The following is a 17,592-nucleotide window of genomic DNA, read 5'->3' on the forward strand; positions in this document are numbered from 1 at the left end:
TTTGGAGACGGAGTCTCGCTCTGTCGCCCAGGCTGGAGCACAGTGGCCGGATCTCAGCTCACTGCAAGCTCCGCCTCCCGGGTTTACGCCATTCTCCTGCCTCAGCCTCCCGAGTAGCTGGGAATACAGGCCACCTCGCCCGGCTAGTCTTTTGTATTTTTATTTTAGTAGAGACAGGGTTTCACTGTGTTAGCCAGGATGGTCTCAATCTCCTGACCTCGTGATCCGCCCGTCTCGGCCTCCCAAAGTGCTGGGATTACAGGCTTGAGCCACCGCACCCGGCCGACAAATATTTTTCAAAGTTTAAAATGAATATAGTGTATGTCAAAGAGACATAGGGGGACAAATTGAAAGAGCTCCCCAGTGGTCAGTGCTAGAGCAATTTTGTTTTCTTTTCTTTTTTTTTTTTTTTTTTTTGAGACGGAGTCTTGCTCTGTCACCCAGGCTGGAGTGCAGTCGCGCGATCTCAGCTCACTGGAACCTCTGCCTCCTGGGTTCAAGTGATTCCCCTGCCTCAGCCTCCCGAGGCGGTGGGATTACAGGCACATGCCACCACGCCTGGGTAATTTTTTGTATTTTAGTAGAGACAGGGTTTCACCATGTTGGCCAGGATGGTCTCCATCACCTGACCCTGTGATCTCTCCGCCTCAGCCTCCCCAAGTGCTGGGATTACATGCGTGAGCCACCGTGCCTGGCCTAAAGCAATTTTTGCAACAAAATAAACCAGTATTGAATTATAACCCAAAATATAAAATAATTCTTTGTGAGTCCATCCTGAGTCCATATGCTTGAATAAATATAAATAAATGAATGGATGACAATAGACAAATTTCCTGGGCAAAATAATTCTAAGTAATGTATCCTAAAGTGTGGACTATGCATGATGACTTTCTTCCAAAGAGGACAGTGTGATTGTGAGAAAAAGTAACTTTACAGTGGAGAAGCCTGACAGACATCTCCTACAGTGATTGGGGTTAAAGCAGCAGTGATAAATCAACACTGATTGATTGTGCCCTTGGTATGTTAAGAGGAGAATATTTTACTGCTGATCTTCCTCCCCCAAACCCATAGCCCCAGTCTAATCATGAGTAAAACATCAGACAAATCCTAGTTGAGGGACACCCTACAAAATGCCTGACCAGTATCCCTCGAAGCTGTCAATATCATCAAAAGCAAGAGAAGTCTGAGAAACTGTCACAAGCTACAAGAAGCCTCAGGAGACACTACAGCTAAACGTAATGTGGTTTCCTGGATGGGATCCTGGGAAAGAAAAAGGACGTTAGGCAAAAACTTGAGAAAATCTGAATATACTTTGGACTTTGGTTAAGAATTTCACTGTGGACTTTGGTTTTCAGAATGAGGACTACAGAGATGAAATGTCCTTCTTTTTATATACCTTGGCCTCCTAAATTATTGAAAAATTCCCATACATTAAGATTCAGTCTTTGTGCTGTAAAGTTCTTGGTGTGTTCAGTTGTTTGGATTTTTTTTAAAGCCATATTCTAATATAGAGAAATCTCATTGTGATTGTGATGTGAATTTTCATTTCCCAGATGACTAATGACCTTAGTCCCTTTTTCAAGTGCTTATTGTATTTGCCTGTCTTCCTTTGTGATGTGTGTGTTCAGATGTCCCCATTTTGAGTTGTTTGACTTCTTTTTGTTGAATTGTGGATTTTTCTCTCTGCTGGAGATGGCTCTCTTTTTATGTAGCCCTCCTCCTCCCCTTTTGCTAGGTGCTTCTCCACAATGGGATTGATGGCTGCACCCTACAGTTAAACCTTTATGTGTGCTCCAGAAAGGACTCCAGTCAGTTCTGCCATGTCTTTGTGCTCAGAGTTAGGCGTACCCTGTGTTGTCACTGTGACCATTGGCCTCTGTGGCCACTCTTGGGGAAGGGTGGTTCTCTCTGGGCAGAGGGATGTTTTTACCAGAGGAAGAGAAGAACAAAGCAGAAAAAGTAGAGACTACGTTTTCCAGCTTTGTGACCTTGGGCAAGTTACTATCACCTTGTGCCTTAGTTTCCACATCCATAAAATGGGATAATTATACCTACATTATACACTGTAATTCTTATGATTAAGCGAAAGAATGCAAGGGTTTAGCACAGTGCCTGACTCGTCGCTTGCATTCAACAGTGTTTGTGGCTGTCGCCATTGCCATCATTGTCATTAATCAAGTCTGGCTGGTTAAACAGAGGGGAGAATGAAGATTTGTGTGCTTGGACTGCCCTGTGGTGTGCACCAGAAGTACACTCCTTAGGCTTTATCCCTCAGCTCCGTGAAGCTCCAGGAAGCCTTCCCCAGCTCTCTTGCAATGTGTCCTCTGCTTCTTCTCTGTGTTCTACATGACGACCCCATCAGAGTCATGTTTCCTTCAAGTTTATATACTCCAATGTTTTACACAGAGTAGATGCTCAAGAAAGGTTTCTTGTTGAATAAAAAACAGCATGGCTTATTTAGGAGACAGTGAGTCTGAAGTTTTTCTTGGAGCATGGTAGGTGGAAACAAGTTGAATCTCCTGGCCTGTGAAGTTTAAACTTTTAATTCTGTAGGCATTGGGAAGCCATTCCCTTAGAGGCAATGACTCGATGACAGTGGTGATAAGGAGACCCATCGTACTGGACTTGGAGAAACTTGTAGACTGAGATGATTGTGCATGGGACACCAACTCCAGTTTTCATAGTTTTAGGGGATAATGGAAATGATATAACTAATATATTTTCAGATACTTTGCTAGATCTGGATGGTTCACAGGAGTTGTTTTGTTTGGTCCTCACGGAGCTCTAGTGAGGTCTGAGGTTTTATTCTCATTTGCCTCAGTAAGGGACAAGGCTTGGAAACCATCATCCAAGGGACACAGCCAGGGAGTGGTGGCACTGGGATTTGAACTCAGGCAGGTCTCCTGAGTCTGCTCTTCCCACCACAGCCCTTGCCCACCGGGGTTGGAGGGCAAGGATCAGGTGGCCTTTTCTGTAGGAAGAGCTGAGTGGCAGGAGTCCTCCACATCCTGTTCTGAGGGAGCCCACGGGTGCACCAGTGTGAAGGTAAAATACCTGGAGCTCTAGGTTGCTCTATCTAAATAGAAAGGAAGGATTCTGTTTTCAAAACCTGAGGTCTCCAGCACTGCCTGGGTCCCCAAGACTGGCTCATTGTGAAAACCTGAGCCTCACACCAAGACCCAGCTGGCAGGTCCACAGCGGTGGCTGGGCTTGTTGCATGCCGGACTTCTACGGCCAACATTGCAGTGTTTGTGGTGGCTGCGTGAGCATGGACACAGGGTTTCCAGGAAGCTCTGGGTGGGAGCCTCATGCTCTGAACTGTGGTGGCTGGAGACTCCAGGGCCCCCAGAACCTCAGCTCCTCTCCCACGCTGCTTGTGCTAGGCCTTTCCTTCTGTGTGGTGTTCTCCATGAGATTCACGTTCTCAGAGCTACCCAGCTCTGGGTTTCAGTCCTGGCTCTGTTGCCTATCAACTCTGTGACCTCGGACACTTCATTTTCTCTCTCTGAGCCATGGTTTTCTTATCTGGGTCCTTTAGCTCAGGGTCTCTCGCAAGACTACAATAGAGCCGTCAGCCAAGGCTGCTGCCATCTCAAAGGTCAGCTTGGGGAGGATCCCCTTCCAAGCTTACTTAAAGGTAGGTTCCTTACAGGCTGTTGGACTGAGGATCTCAGTTCCTCACTGTGCGTTGGCTGAAGGCCTCTCTCAATTCCTTGCCACATAGGCCTTCCCTGAGCAGCTCGCAGTGTGGTGGCTGGTTTCATCAGAGTGGTGGCTCCCAAAAGAACGGGGCCAGGGTGGGAGAAGGAGTCATAGTCTTTTGTAACCTAATTGGAAAAGTGATTTCTTATTGCTTTGGCTGTATTTGTTTGTCAGAGGCAGATCATTAGGTCCAGCCCACTCTTAAGGGGATGGGATTACACAAGGGCATGAGCACAAGGAGGTGTGGACTGCTGGGGACTGTGATAGAAGGCTGCCTGCCACAGCCTCTCTCTAGTTAAGAGTCTTTTGCCTAGGGGCATCTGGACCCCACTGGCCCTTACTTCCTCCATCACCCACTCAAGATACCAGTGTTTCTATGTCCATTTCTCTCTTGAATATTAAGTAGGGACTGTGGGAGCTCAGCACAGTGAGTGTGGGCCCTGCCCACCTCTTCCTTACCGGGTTAGTGCTTCTTCCCTGCTCAGCCCTGTGTGAGCTTCTGGTCACAGCCTGTGGCGGCCAGCTCCATCCAGGTGCCTTTGTACCTCCCAGCAGCTTCTAGTGGCTGAGTGTGATACAGAAGACAAAGTAGACAAGGCCTTTTGTCCCCAGAGCCCTCACTAAGGCACAGCCACATCAAGTTCACAAGGCTCAGATGGTTGCCTCTGGTTCCTTTGTGCCCAGGGTCCCAGGAGGCATTAACTTGCTGTGCTTGCTCAGCATCTTGGCCCTTGCCTATGCTGTAACCTGGAGTACTGCATTGGTGAGTGGCCCTATGACCTCCCCTTCATCCACACACATGCCCCTTGGAGTTCCTGACTGCAGCCCAGGCGTGGGGACAGCCCCTCATCCCTCAGCTGGGCTGGGCCCTGCCCCCTTCAGTCCATAGCTCGCAGTACAACACTGTCTAGGACCATCTTTCCTTGTCTCCAGTTGTCGCCACCTCCAGGGGAGTCTTTCCAGAGCACTGCTTTCATCAGGTTGCCCCTTCACCTCAGAGACACTGGGCTTTGCTTTGTCAATTGACTAAATTCTGACAGCTTAGTCAGGCTTCAGTCTAGGCCTGCTTGTCATCTTTGTCATCTTCCTCGTAATTTCTGTTATCCCCTGACAGGTTTCCTTGGTGCCTTCTGTGTTCTCAGCATCCCTTGCAACTCACATTCCCTCCTGCCCCTCTCCTACCTGTTCTTTTCTAACCTTATGGCTCCACTTAGCTTCTCTTGGGCCGTAATCTTGCCATGGCTGACCCAGCATGTTTTGGGGTCCTCCACGACATGCCTGTCACTGAGGGTTGCATGTGTGAACACGCTTGTCATTTACATCCCTGTTAAGCTCTTGAAGGGTAGATGGCAGATTCTAGTGAGAAAAGTGTGATATTGAGTGAGGAGACCTTGGTTTGAGTCCTTGCACCACTCTGCCTGGAGTGTGAAGCTCTAGGCAGGCACAATGCCTGAGCCTCTCCTTGCTTCCTCATCAGGTTGTTGTGAGGGTCAGATGAAGTGAAGTGCCTGATTGTTCATTGCTAATGTTTCTGCTAATCTCTCAGACGCTGTTTGTATGCATGTGTGGTGTGTGCATACATCTTGATGCTGCAGGGTGAATGTCGTTATTCCTCTTTCACAGTGAGGAAACTGAAATCCAGAGATGTCAAAAGTGTTTCCAAGGTCATATGTTTGAAAAGCTGTGATTTAAAATTGGGTCCTTTGACCTTCAAAACCCGCTACTCGGCTGCAAGTGACAAAACCTGGATCAGTAAGACAGGCTACATGCTTTGGGGAGTGTGGAGTCTATAGTGCGGTCAGCAGACATGTTCCATAAAGGGCTAGATAGTAAGCATTTAGGCTTTGCGGGCCAGACGGCCTCTGTTGCAGCCATAGACAATAGTAATGGTAGGGGTGTGGCTGTGCTTCAGCAAAAATTGGAGGTAGAAAAACAGGCACTAACCAGCCTGGGCAACATAGTGAGACCCCATCTCTACAGAAAATAAAGAAGTTAGCCAGGGGCACTTTGGGAGGCCAAGATGGGAGGATCGCTTGAGCCCAGGAGTTCGAGACCAGCCTGGCAACATAGTGATACCCTGTCCCTACAAAACACTTTTGAAAATTAGGCGTGGTGGTGCACACCTCTAGTCTCAGCTACTTGGTGGGTGGGGGTGCTGAGGTGGGAGGATCTCTTGACCCTGGGAGATTGAGGTTGCAGTGAGCCATGATTGGGCAACAGAGCAAGACCCTGTCTCAAAAAGAAAAACAGGCATGGGCCCTGATTTGGCCTACAGGCCATAGTTTGCCTACACCTGGTCCCACATACGCTTTGCCCATAGTAGATGTGTTATTGAGCAAAAGAGGCTCGCTGCCCAATGTACTAGAAGCCAATACTTACGACACTGAGATTTGGGGAAAAGAAAAGCTTTGTATTGAAGGTTGACTCCCTAGGAGACAGGAGTCCAGCTCAAGTCTGCCTCCCTGTGCTGGCTTTAAGGCAGTAATTTTATTAGAAAAGGTTTAGAGGGTGGAGCCGGGCGCGGTAGCTCAAGCCTGTAATCCCAGCACTTTGGGAGGCCGAGACAGGCGGATCACGAGGTCAGGAGATCGAGAACATCCTGGCTAACACGGGGAAACCCCGTCTCTACTAAAAAATTAAAAAAATTAGCCGGGCGAGGTGGCGGGCGCCTGTAGTCCCAGCTACTTGGGAGGCTGAGGCAGGAGAATGGCGTGAACCCGTGAGGCGGAGCTTGCAGTGAGCTGAGATCCGGCCACAGCACTCCAGCCCGGGCGGCAGAGCGAGACTCCGTCTCAAAAAAAAGAAAAGAAAAGAAAAGAAAAGGTTTAGAGGGTGGATACTAGGATTAGCAGATGATTGGTGGAAGGAAGGGGGATTTCTGGAAAGTCCTTGAGCATGCCCACTTATCTCTTGATGCCACCTCATGGGTCTCATGTGCAAATTCTGGGGGAGTTAGTATGAAACATGCAGTGGAAATTCAGGCTGTGACGGCGGCAGGGTCATTCTGCACAACTCCAGTCGGCCATCTTGGTTCCAGCTTATTTCAGCCAGTTCTTTTATCTCATAAGTGGAGGGAGTTTCTGGGTTTCAGCAAATTGTTTCTTTTCTTATCTGCCATCCTGCAAACTCAAGAACTTGTGTTAGTCATTGGTTTCTTTAACTCTGTGGGGCATGGTTTCCGATGCCCATTAAATCTCTTGAATTGGACCGTGTTCCTTCCTCCTGTGCTCAGCTGCCCTTTCTGCCCTCCCTCATTTCTTCTGCAGTATGTGGGTGCCCCGGTGGCTTACGTCCAGCAGATATTTGTGAAGTCCTCAGTGTTTCCCTGGCACAAGAACCTCCTGGCAGTAGATGTATTTCGTTCACCTTTGTCCCGGGCATTCCAACTGGTGGAGGAGATCCGGAACCATGTGCTGAGAGACAGGTATCCCTCTCAGGGACCCTTGCCTCCCTGAATCCCATTCTGTACTGAAGGGAGAGTTACAGTCCTCAGTGTAACTCCAGTGAGCCAGTCAGCTCTGCAGAGATAGAACAAGCAAGAAGGATGGAGGGTGAGCCAGCCTTGAATTTCTCAGCATCCTTGTGGGTCCACAGTGGCCGCATTCCCCTTAGACCTATGCAGATGGCACACACATAGCCCTGAGTCTCATCCTTACATCTCAGATGGAGTCAGTGTCCACTGAGCTGACTCATGACCCACGTGGCTTCCTGCCTGTGGGTTATGGTGTGAATATAATGGTGGTGTCTCTGCCGACGAGAAGCAAGCTCTACCGGGGGGTACCTTCTGAAGCCCCAGCCCAGGTTGTGCTCCCCTGCCTGTCAGTGGGTCCCTGGGTTATGCTGGCTCGGCATACAATGTGTGTAATTGGCAAGCTGCATCACTGCCAGGTTTTAGTTAGCTACTGGCGTTGACAGATATTTTGGTGAACTAAATGAAGCCCCAGATTTACCCCAGTCCCTCCTCATCCACTGAACTGGCCAGGGTGTTTTAGTGGGCGGGATTGTGCATGCTGTCATAGTACACTTGCCTGTCCTCAGAGCTGATGGGCTTTTGGGCTTCAGATGCACTTAAAGTCAGACAGCCACATGGTTAGGTTATTGGCCACCTGGAAGTACTTTCCCCTGCTGCCCTAGTGGTCAGGCTCTTTGGTGTTACCAGAGAGCAAATATGGGGTATTGAAGAACAGACAGAGGACATCCCCTAAGTACCGCAGATCTGCCCTGTGGTGGCAGACACAGCAGGTTCCTTGTCCTGTCTCCTGCGCAGCTCTGGGACCAGGAGCTTGGAGGAGTTGTGTCTGCAAGTGACCGACCTGCTGCCAGGCCTCAGGAAGCTCAGGGACCTACTCCCTGAACATGGATGCCTGCTGCTGTCCCCTGGGAATTTCTGGCAGAATGACCGGGAACGCTTCCATGCTGATCCTGACATCATTGGGACCATCCACCAGCACGAGCCTAAAACCCTGCAAACTTCAGCCACGCTCAAAGGTAGCCGCAGTACAAGTTCCCTTCAGACCTGCAAGGGTGCCCACTGGTCACTGTCTTTTTGATGTGTGCTTAGGCAGATAAGGGTTTACCCTTTGTTTCCCAGGGTGGGGGGGAAAAAGGGGTCCTTGGTGGCTCTGCAGTAGCTGTCATTTCTTTGTCAGTACCTGCTGGTTTCTACTTGCAGACTTGTTGTTTGGTGTTCCCGGGAAGTACAGCGGGGTGAGCCTCTACACCAGGAAGAGGATGGTCTCCTACACCATCACCCTGGTCTTCCAGCGCTACCATGCCAAGTAAGATTGACAGCACCCGGGGCTCTTGACTGGTCTGCTGGGTAACATGAGGCTTTGAGTAGTCCCTCTTCTGGTTAGAGTGTTCTGAATGCCCCCCTGGAAACTTGGAGAGTTTCCAGGCCTCCTGTTGAAATGTTTACATCCCTTAGACTAGATGATATTGTCTACCACATTTTAATGGGGATGACCTGACAGCTGGTTAAGCATAGGGGACTAAGGCAGGGCTGGCAGTCTCAGTGTCCTGGCGCCTCCTCTAGTCTCTCTTAAGCCTAGGGCAGGCATCCCCAGCTGGTTGCTAGTGAGCCCTGTATGGCCTGAGGCCTTCCCAGTGGGGCACTGCAGGCACCTCCCCAACTGGCAGTGGCACTCGAGGTGCTTCTGATCGCCTCTCCTGGGCCTTTAGCAATCAAGAGTGTTGGAGGCCAGGTGTGGGGGCTCACGCCTGTAATCCCAGACACTGGGAGGCTGAGGCGGGTGGATCACGAGGTCAGGAGATCGAGACCATCGTGGCTAACACAGTGAAACCCCGTCTCTACTAAAAATACAAAAAATTAGCCGAGCGTGGTGGTGGCCGCCTGTAGTCCCAGCTAGTCGGGAGGCGGCAGGAAAATGGCGGGAACCCGGGAGGCAGAGCTTGCAGTGAGCCCTGATCTCGCCACTGCTCTCCAGCCTGGGCGACAGCGAGACTCCGTCTCAAAAAATAGAATAGGAAAATAAATAAAAAGCGAGTGTTGGAGTAGGTCCGGAAAGGGAGGCTGAGAAAGGAGCAGGAGGGGCTCCTGAGAAAACTTTGCCCCTCTGTGATTTTCCCAGTGCCCCTGGAGACTACAGAGAAGCTCAGGCACCAGAGAGAAGTTCCCTTCCAACACAGGCAGGAGGGAGGTCCTAATGGACCCTCTGTCCAGGGATTGTCTTTGTCCCCGGAACCAAGAGCAACACTTCCATCTACCCCCACCCTGCTCCTTGACCAGGTTCCTGGGCAGCCTGCGTGCCCGCCTGATGCTTCTGCACCCCAGCCCCAACTGCAGCCTTCGGGCGGAGAGCCTGGTCCACGTGCACTTCAAGGAGGAGATTGGTGTCGCTGAGCTCATCCCCCTTGTGACCACCTACATCATCTTGTTTGCCTACATCTACTTCTCCACGCGTAGGTTCATGGCAGGGAGACCGGGGGCTTTCTCCAAGCTAAACGGGCATTTCCATGTCACCTGCTTCCCTGCCTCTGGAGGTGGCTTGGGGTAGAGAGATAGAACACACCTGGTGGTCGTCAGAGCTAAGGCTTCATCCCCTAGCAGGGTCTTAGGAGCTTGGGTGGGGCCGAGGCTCTTCTCACTTTCAGCCCCTCCCTGAGTTAGGGTTCCTAAAAGGTGTACTATGTCCATGACACTGGGAAGTGCTTGTGCCTGTCCCTTTCCTTTGGTGAAACCAGGAGCTTTCCCTTCCTCAACTGTCAGGGCAACCTAGTCCTGAGAGCCCCTGTGGGCCAGGGGCTATGGGAGGGGCTGCCCTGATGTGCCCTCTCTGCCCTCCAGGGAAGATCGACATGGTCAAGTCCAAGTGGGGGCTGGCCCTGGCCGCTGTGGTCACAGTGCTCAGCTCGCTGCTCATGTCTGTGGGACTCTGCACACTCTTCGGCCTGACGCCCACCCTCAATGGCGGGTAGGTCCCCAGCAGGCTCCACTGGGCCACAGGGTGGGCTCAGGCCAGAGAGCCTTGCACTTCTGGGTACTTGGCCTTCCCTGGACTGGGTGTTTGCTGTGACCTCACGTCTTCACATTGTTGTTTTTGACATTTAAGAGGTACATTTTCTTCCTCTTCTTTGTCTGGCTTGTATTCATACTAGTGTTTGTATATCGCATATCTAGCTATAGTGAGTGTCCGTATGTACAGAAGTGTGTATTTGTGGGCTGGGTGTGTATATATGGGGTGTGTGTTGGTATGTGTGTTTGTGTATACATATGTATTGCATGTGTGTAGTCGGATTTGTGCATCTGTGTTTATATATTCTGTATACACACACCGCACACACACTGCAGCTTGATGGCTTAAGTCACTGGAGGTGTGAGATAGAGAAGAGAACATTTCTTTTTTTTCATGATTAGAACATATAAATGCCTAATGAAATAGGTCATTTTAGAGGAAGCTCTTTGGAAGATATGAGCACACTGTAATTTGTTGCCTTTTCCACTGATGTTTACTTTCCCCTTGCCACTCCTCTCTGAACCTTAGTCTGGAAGCTCTTCCCTTGGCTTGTCCTCAGGCTTTGATCTTGGCTCTGGATAGGCCCACCTGCCTGTCTGTTAATGGTTATTAATGGATTATGGATTGGCCTGTCCCCCACCTTGGCCCATCAGGCTGGTCGTATGAAAAGCGACGTTGTGTTTTGTTTCTGGTAGTTTCCTTGCTCTTAGATACCTGCTCCCTTTCCTGAGCCTGATGGTGTTAAACACCGTCCTCCCATACCGTCTGCCGTGCCCTCCACAGGGGCCCTCCCTTCCTTTGGCTCCAAAGCAGAGGTCCCGCAAGTTATAACTCAGCTGGTGTTCCTCGCACATAGACACTCTTAGGTTCTGCTGCGGGGAGTGTGGGACGGTGGGCTCAGATAGCTGGTAGAGCTTTCTGTAGGAACAGTTGTTCTCCACACACAGCTTCTCAACAAAGGTGAGTGGGCCTTCAGGGTGGTTTCATTTCCTTGCATATTTAGCTGTGATGGGTCCACCCAGAGTTACTGGCATGGGTTTTGGCAGCAGTCATTGTCTTTAGCCAGCGGTCCTCCTGGGAGGGGCGGGGAGAAGTGTGGTCTAGCAGTGGCGCTGCACAGCTGTCCCTGAGGGGCCTCTCCCAGCCCCCCTGAGCCAGATGGCTAGAGACAGGACGGTTCCTGGCCCCTCCGCAAGGCTCTGGAGCCTGCTTGAAAGCTGAGCACTGTGTAGAGGCAGGCCTTGTTGGGTGAGGTGGACAGGGGAGGGTTTCTGCCCAGTGGTTGTGGGAGTCACTCAGCAGCCCCTGTAACAGGCTGGAAACCCCACAGCCTTCCTGAGGGCCCCAGTCTGTTGGGAACCACCACAGCACTGTCCTCACCTTCTCCTTCTCTGTCCCCAGCGAGATTTTCCCCTACCTTGTGGTGGTTATTGGGTTAGAGAATGTGTTGGTGCTCACCAAGTCCGTGGTCTCAACCCCGGTAGACCTGGAGGTGAAGCTGCGGATCGCCCAAGGTAACACAGTGGGGGAGTTGGAAAGGGGGCTGCAGGAGGGGCTGGAGAGGGGCCTGTTCCTCTTACTGCTGACGCTCTGTGAGCAAACAGAGCCCCTGAAATGTCCCTTGCTCTTGCCTCCGGCATAATATGCAGTGGGCCACTAGGCCCTGGCAGCTCTTGAGTGTGTGCCCTTGGGAGCCATGGGGCCACTGGACTGTACTTCGTCCTGGTTCATGTGTCAATAAGAAAGCAAACCAGTCTGCATGCTGTGGCTCACACCTTCACACCTGTAATCTCAGCACTTTGGGAGGCTGAGGCAGGTGGATCACTTGAGTTCAGGAGTTCGAGACCAGCCTGGGTAACATGGTGAAACACCATCTCTACAAAAGATACAAAAATTAGCAGGGCATAGTGGCATGCATCTGTGGTCGCACCTACTCAAGAGGCTGAGGTGGGAGGATTGCTTGAGCCTGGGAGGTCAAAGCTACAGTGAGCTGTAATCACGCCACTGCACTTCAGTGTGGGTGGGGCTTGTGTTTGGTGGTGACTTTCTGTTTGGGGATTTTAGTGCCTAGTATTTTCTCTTACTGCCTCACTCCAGCACACTAGCCCAAGCCCCAGGGTCTGGCCGTTTCAGAGATGCTGCCTTCATGGCTGCCAGAAAAGCTCCCTCTGGCCCTGCTGGTAGAAGCTGGGTATCTGGGGTTTTGGGGAAAATGAGAAAAGGGAGAGCCTGGCCTTGGAGGTCTGGTCACTTGAGCGTCTTCCTCCTCTTCACCTCCTGTCACCCTGTGTCTGTGAGGAACAGGACTGTAGGCAGCTGTCCATTCATCCAGCAAACCTCTGTGAGCCTCTGTGATAAGCCAGGCCCTGTGCTGTATGTGGAGTTAGGAAGACATGAGGCGACATAGTCCTTGCCCAGTAGGAGCACAGAGCCTTAGACATGTGACAGTGTGATAGCATGGGATCAGGGCTCACCACAGGAAGGGGCTTGAGGAAGAACGCAGCCAGCTCCTCCACCCCCCGAGTGCTTCTGCCATGTGGCTGGTGGGCACACTGTCGTGCTGGCCCATACAGACCAGACAAGAACCACATGCAGAGGTTGGATGTGATTGGAGTGGGTGGCACTTGGCTCTCCTCGTGGATTTTCTCATCTGCACTCTGCTTCCTCCCCCTTTTGATGGTTATAGCCCTCCCCTGCACCCTCCAGGCTGTGAACACCCACTCCCTGTAGCAGCTGTGTGGTGGTGACGGCCCCTCAGAGTCTGGGCATTAGCAGGGCCCTGAGGGCTGGGGTGCTTTGGTGGAATGGCTGCTTCAGAGGGCTGGGGCCCTCCCCATGCCTCTGCCACTCTGAGGCCCTTGAGGGTGTGTGAGTCATGTCGCTGAGTGGCCACGTGCTGCCCTGTGCCCTGTTGCTGCCCTCTGCAGGCCTAAGCAGCGAGAGCTGGTCCATCATGAAGAACATGGCCACGGAGCTGGGCATCATCCTTATTGGCTACTTCACCCTAGTGCCTGCCATCCAGGTAAGGCCCCAAGGCCTGCCACCTGGATGAGCATGGAAGCAACTACTGTGCTCCCCAGCTGTGCAGCCATGGGCAGGGTGCTCCCCTCTTCAGCACAGGCATCCTTGCCTCTGAGGTGGGACCTCTTTGCCTGGCAAGCGGATCACTAGAGCACACAGATGGCCCCTGGCACGCCTGACTCAGAAGTGCTCAGCAAACTCTGGCTGGGTTCCGAGATTGAGTGCCTAGCTGGGCAGGCTCTGCGCTTGACCCTCTTCCTACCCCTCCCTGCCTGCTTCCCCTTCAGCCAGGTGGCAGGAGGAGGCTGCAAGGGCATGGCAGAAACTGGGGACTGGCTGTGCCATTTCAGTCACACCTGTTTCCCATTTCTGAGGGAGAAGCACCGTGGGGTTCCTAGACCCTTCCTCCGGTCTCCTCCCTTGGCCCTGACCCATGCTGCAATCTCCAGACGAGAGACCTTGCCTGGCCTGACCTGTGGGAGGGCCACCACCCATTGCCCAGAGTGACCCTGCTCTTGGCAAAGTGCCCTTGCTCAGCTGTGGGCTGTGAGCCGAGGTGGAGGTGGCCCTGCACTGAGCTGGAACCTCAGACTGATGCCAGCCATTCCAAAAGGAGTTGCAGGAAGGGGAGGATGCCATCTTTTCTCCCCCATCTTTCCCTCAGGGCTGGCAGGCCAGCTGAGGGATGGGGGTGAACAGAACAGATGGGCTGTGGGCTGCTTCTCCTGGAAAACAGTAACATCTGCAGAATAGGGTAGTCTTGGGACGTTAGAGCTGAGACAACCACTGTGCCACTATCTGTACCCCATGGTCTTGCCCCAGATCCGAGTAGCACTGTGGTGATGCGCTAGAGGTCTCAACACTGACATCTCAGAAAATTCTGTCTGCTGACAGAGCTTGGGGAGCAGAGAGCTCACCCTTTTTCAATTTTAGAGGAGAGTTAATCCCTCCCTCTCTCTCTTCATTGTTCCGGGGCAGTTGCTGGCTGGGAACCTTTCTGAGAGCCCATGAATCAGGCCTGGGCTCTGGCTGGGTTGGTGATGCATGAGCAGGGTAGGGGCTCAGTGGGGAAGGACTTTTTGGGGAGCAGGCTGGTGGGGCTTAGAGGTTTCCAGGTTGGATCAGGCCTTCAGTCCTCTCTAGGGGGACCGGAAGATTCAAGGAAGGTACTCCCCCCTCCCCTTTCAGCCCTTTCTGAAGAAAGTGTGAGGGTTTCCGCTGCCCCCTAGTGGAGACAGGGTGAGCTGCTAGTGGTATGTGAGCTGAGGACCAACCAGCATCTCTCTTCATCTCTGCTGTGCCCTGCCTGTTGCTGCCCTGCCGGTTCTGAGGTGGCTGCAGTCCGAGCACTGCTCCTCTAGGGCTGGGGCAGTCAGATCATGGCACCGCCTCCCCTCCACCCCACCCTGTGTGCTCTGATTCCAGGAGTTCTGTCTCTTTGCCGTCGTGGGGCTGGTGTCTGACTTCTTCCTTCAGATGCTGTTTTTCACCACTGTCCTGTCCATTGACATTCGCCGGATGGAGGTAGGAGTGGTCTGAGCCTTGTCCCGTCCACCTCCTCAGCCCTAGCTGTACTGAGGGAGTCCTGGGTGAGAAGGGTGTGGACCTTGGGCAGGGCAGTGGTCCTGTGCGGGCGCCCTCTGGATGGTGGACTTGGGCCCTGACCACTGTGCCCCCAACAGCTAGCGGACCTGAACAAGCGGCTGCCCCCTGAGGCCTGCCTACCCTCAGCCAAGCCAGTGGGGCAGCCAACGCGCTACGAGCGACAGCTGGCTGTGCGGCCGTCCACACTGCACACCATCACGTTGCAGCCGTCTTCCTTCCGAAACCTGCGGCTCCCCAAGAGGCTGCGTGTTGTCTACTTCCTGGCCCGCACCCGCCTGGCACAGCGTCTCATCATGGTACCTGCCACCCCTGCCCTGCCCTCTTCTGGAGGGCCAGCGCTCCAGGCCCCTTGTGGTGCTGCACTTGGCCTTAGAGTGGCGAGGGATGCTCCTCAGGCCCTGGTGGCCCCTGGAAACCTGGCTCTGGGGAGCTGCCTGTTGTGTCCTCCCTGCCCAGACCCTGGTGGCTTCTGAGGAGACAAGCCTGTGGGAGAAGCAGCTCCAGGGCTCTCAGGTACAGGAGCCATCCTCTCCCAAGAGTGGCCCAGGACAGGAGCCTGTTAGTCAAGTGCTCTGGGATGGACCCACCTGTGGCCACCACATTTCCCTGGGCCACATTTCATCGGCCGCTGCATGGTGTGCAGAAGGTGGAAAGTGCTGGGCAAAATCAGTCACCAGCCGGGCTGTGCTGGCTGTGGGGCAGCAGTGCCTCTCCCAGGGAGCTGAACTGAGACGGGAGGAAGGCTGAGGCCCCCTGAGACTAGGACCTCTGGGGGACTCTGGAGCAGGTCAGGCAGCTGGCCCTCTGGCCATGCTGACCATATGAATAGTAGCAGCTTTCTGACCCCAGCTGAGGTGGAGATTAGGGACAGGGACATTCTGTGTCAAACCTCAGGGTGCTTCAGTGTATTTCCAGGCCAAGAAACTCAGCCCCTAACTGTGGAAAGGGAAGCAGGCCCTCCAGCACCAAGTGCTGGCAGGTATTAGCAGGAGGACTCGGAGAGGCAGGAGGAAAGCACACAGTGGGGCCTGTGTCCTCTCCCATCCCTAGGCCTCAGGTCCCTGTGCTGCTTCCTCTCAGCATGAGGGCTGAAGCTGCTGGGGGTTGGGGCCCATTCCTCCCACTGAGTACCCTGCTCCACTGCAGGCTGGCACCGTTGTCTGGATTGGCATCCTGGTATACACAGACCCAGCAGGGCTGCGCACCTACCTCGCTGCCCAGGTGACGGAACAGAGCCCACTGGGTGAGGGAGCCCTGGCTCCCATGCCTGTGCCTAGTGGCATGCTGCCCGCCAGCCACCCGGACCCTGCCTTCTCCATCTTCCCACCTGATGCACCTAAGCTACCTGAGAACCAGACATCGCCAGGCGAGCCACCTGAGCATGGAGGTCCAGCAGAGGTTGTCCATGACAGCCCAGTCCCAGAGGTAACCTGGGGGCCTGAGGATGAGGAACTTTGGAGGAAATTGTCCTTCCGCCACTGGCCGACGCTCTTCAGCTATTACAACATCACACTGGCCAAGAGGTGAGCTGGGCCGTGCCAGGTGCCACCTCCTCACTCGATGGTGTCAACTCACCATCCCCTTTCCCCAATGTAGGAGGCCCACAGTTTGAATTCTGCAAATAAAACAATTCATAAGGTTGTGAGGTGGGAACTGGTAGTCTAGGCAGCCATAACCCAACAGCAACCCCAGGTTCCTCTGAGGAGTCACAGGTGGCTGCCAGCCCTCGCTAGAATGAGACCCACCCACCTGTGCCAGGAGTGGGGAGCGAGATACCTCACACGGTCAGAAGGGCTGCTTGGGTGCTGGCATCTGGGACAGCAAGGTTGGCTGCTAAGCTGGGCTGGGGAGGGACCTCCCTCTGTCCCCAACCCCCATGCTGGGAGAGTCTGGCCGGTGGAGCTGAGGCCTGCCTGGGGAGGAGGGAGCAGACTGGCTGGCAGGCACAGTAGGAGGAAGCCTTGGGAGGCCCCCTGCTGAGGCTGCCCACTGTCCGGACCCCAGGTACATCAGCCTGCTGCCCGTCATCCCAGTCACACTCCGCCTGAACCCGAGGGAGGCCCTGGAGGGCCGGCACCCTCAGGATGGCCGCAGTGCCTGGCCCCCACCGGCTCCCATACCTGCTGGGCACTGGGAAGCGGGACCCAAGGGCCCAGGTGGGGTGCAGGCCCATGGAGACGTCACGCTGTACAAGTAAGGTTGCTGGGTAGGGTGGGGTGGGATAGAGTGCGGGGAGGGGGACGGGTGGGTAAGAGTAGGGGAGAGGGAGGAGGGGAGGGGACAGGCTGTGAGGTATGTCTCACAGCAGTCCACCTTCCCATGCAGGGTGGCGGCGCTGGGTCTAGCTGCGGGCATTGTGTTGGTGCTGCTGCTGCTCTGCCTGTACCGCGTGCTGTGCCCGCGCAACTACGGGCAGCCGGGAAGCGGGCCTGGGCGGCGGAGGCGCGGGGAGCTGCCCTGCGACGACTACGGCTATGCGCCACCTGAGACAGAGATTGTGCCGCTGGTCCTGCGCGGCCATCTCATGGTGAGCGGGGGCACAGCGGCCAGGCAGGGGAGGGCTGGGGCCTGGCCCACACCAACACCAGGCTCCCGCAGGATATCGAGTGCCTGGCCAGCGACGGCATGCTGCTGGTGAGCTGTTGCCTGGCAGGCCACGTGTGTGTGTGGGACGCACAGACCGGGGATTGCCTCACGCGTATCCCGCGCCCAGGGTAGGTGCGGCTGCTCTCTCCTCTGTGCCCCCCCTACCCCCCTCACCCCACCACCTACCCCCCTCACCCCACCA

The 17,592-nt window shown here is 53.9% G+C and overlaps 1 protein-coding gene across 5 annotated transcripts in view; it reads left to right on the forward strand.

Annotated features, from left to right (window-relative positions):
- SCAP (SREBF chaperone) overlaps nucleotides 1-17,592 on the forward strand; it is a 76,947-nt gene that overhangs the window by 55,059 nt on the left and 4,296 nt on the right. For all 5 annotated transcript variants that reach the window (XM_017855707.1, XM_017855712.1, XM_017855708.1 and 2 more), the window contains 13 exons: nucleotides 6,969-7,126; nucleotides 7,970-8,190; nucleotides 8,375-8,480; nucleotides 9,452-9,624; nucleotides 10,010-10,136; nucleotides 11,580-11,692; nucleotides 13,106-13,200; nucleotides 14,625-14,723; nucleotides 14,882-15,100; nucleotides 15,951-16,327; nucleotides 16,809-16,997; nucleotides 17,130-17,331; nucleotides 17,403-17,518. In XM_017855707.1, the coding sequence (XP_017711196.1) occupies nucleotides 6,969-7,126; nucleotides 7,970-8,190; nucleotides 8,375-8,480; nucleotides 9,452-9,624; nucleotides 10,010-10,136; nucleotides 11,580-11,692; nucleotides 13,106-13,200; nucleotides 14,625-14,723; nucleotides 14,882-15,100; nucleotides 15,951-16,327; nucleotides 16,809-16,997; nucleotides 17,130-17,331; nucleotides 17,403-17,518 (2,195 nt within the window). The remainder of the gene's footprint in view (nucleotides 1-6,968; nucleotides 7,127-7,969; nucleotides 8,191-8,374; nucleotides 8,481-9,451; nucleotides 9,625-10,009; nucleotides 10,137-11,579; nucleotides 11,693-13,105; nucleotides 13,201-14,624; nucleotides 14,724-14,881; nucleotides 15,101-15,950; nucleotides 16,328-16,808; nucleotides 16,998-17,129; nucleotides 17,332-17,402; nucleotides 17,519-17,592) is intronic.

The sequence above is a fragment of the Rhinopithecus bieti genome, unplaced genomic scaffold (assembly GCF_001698545.2).
Source record: "Rhinopithecus bieti isolate Rb0 unplaced genomic scaffold, ASM169854v2 scaffold_39746, whole genome shotgun sequence".
Classification (NCBI taxonomy): Eukaryota; Metazoa; Chordata; class Mammalia; order Primates; family Cercopithecidae; genus Rhinopithecus; species Rhinopithecus bieti.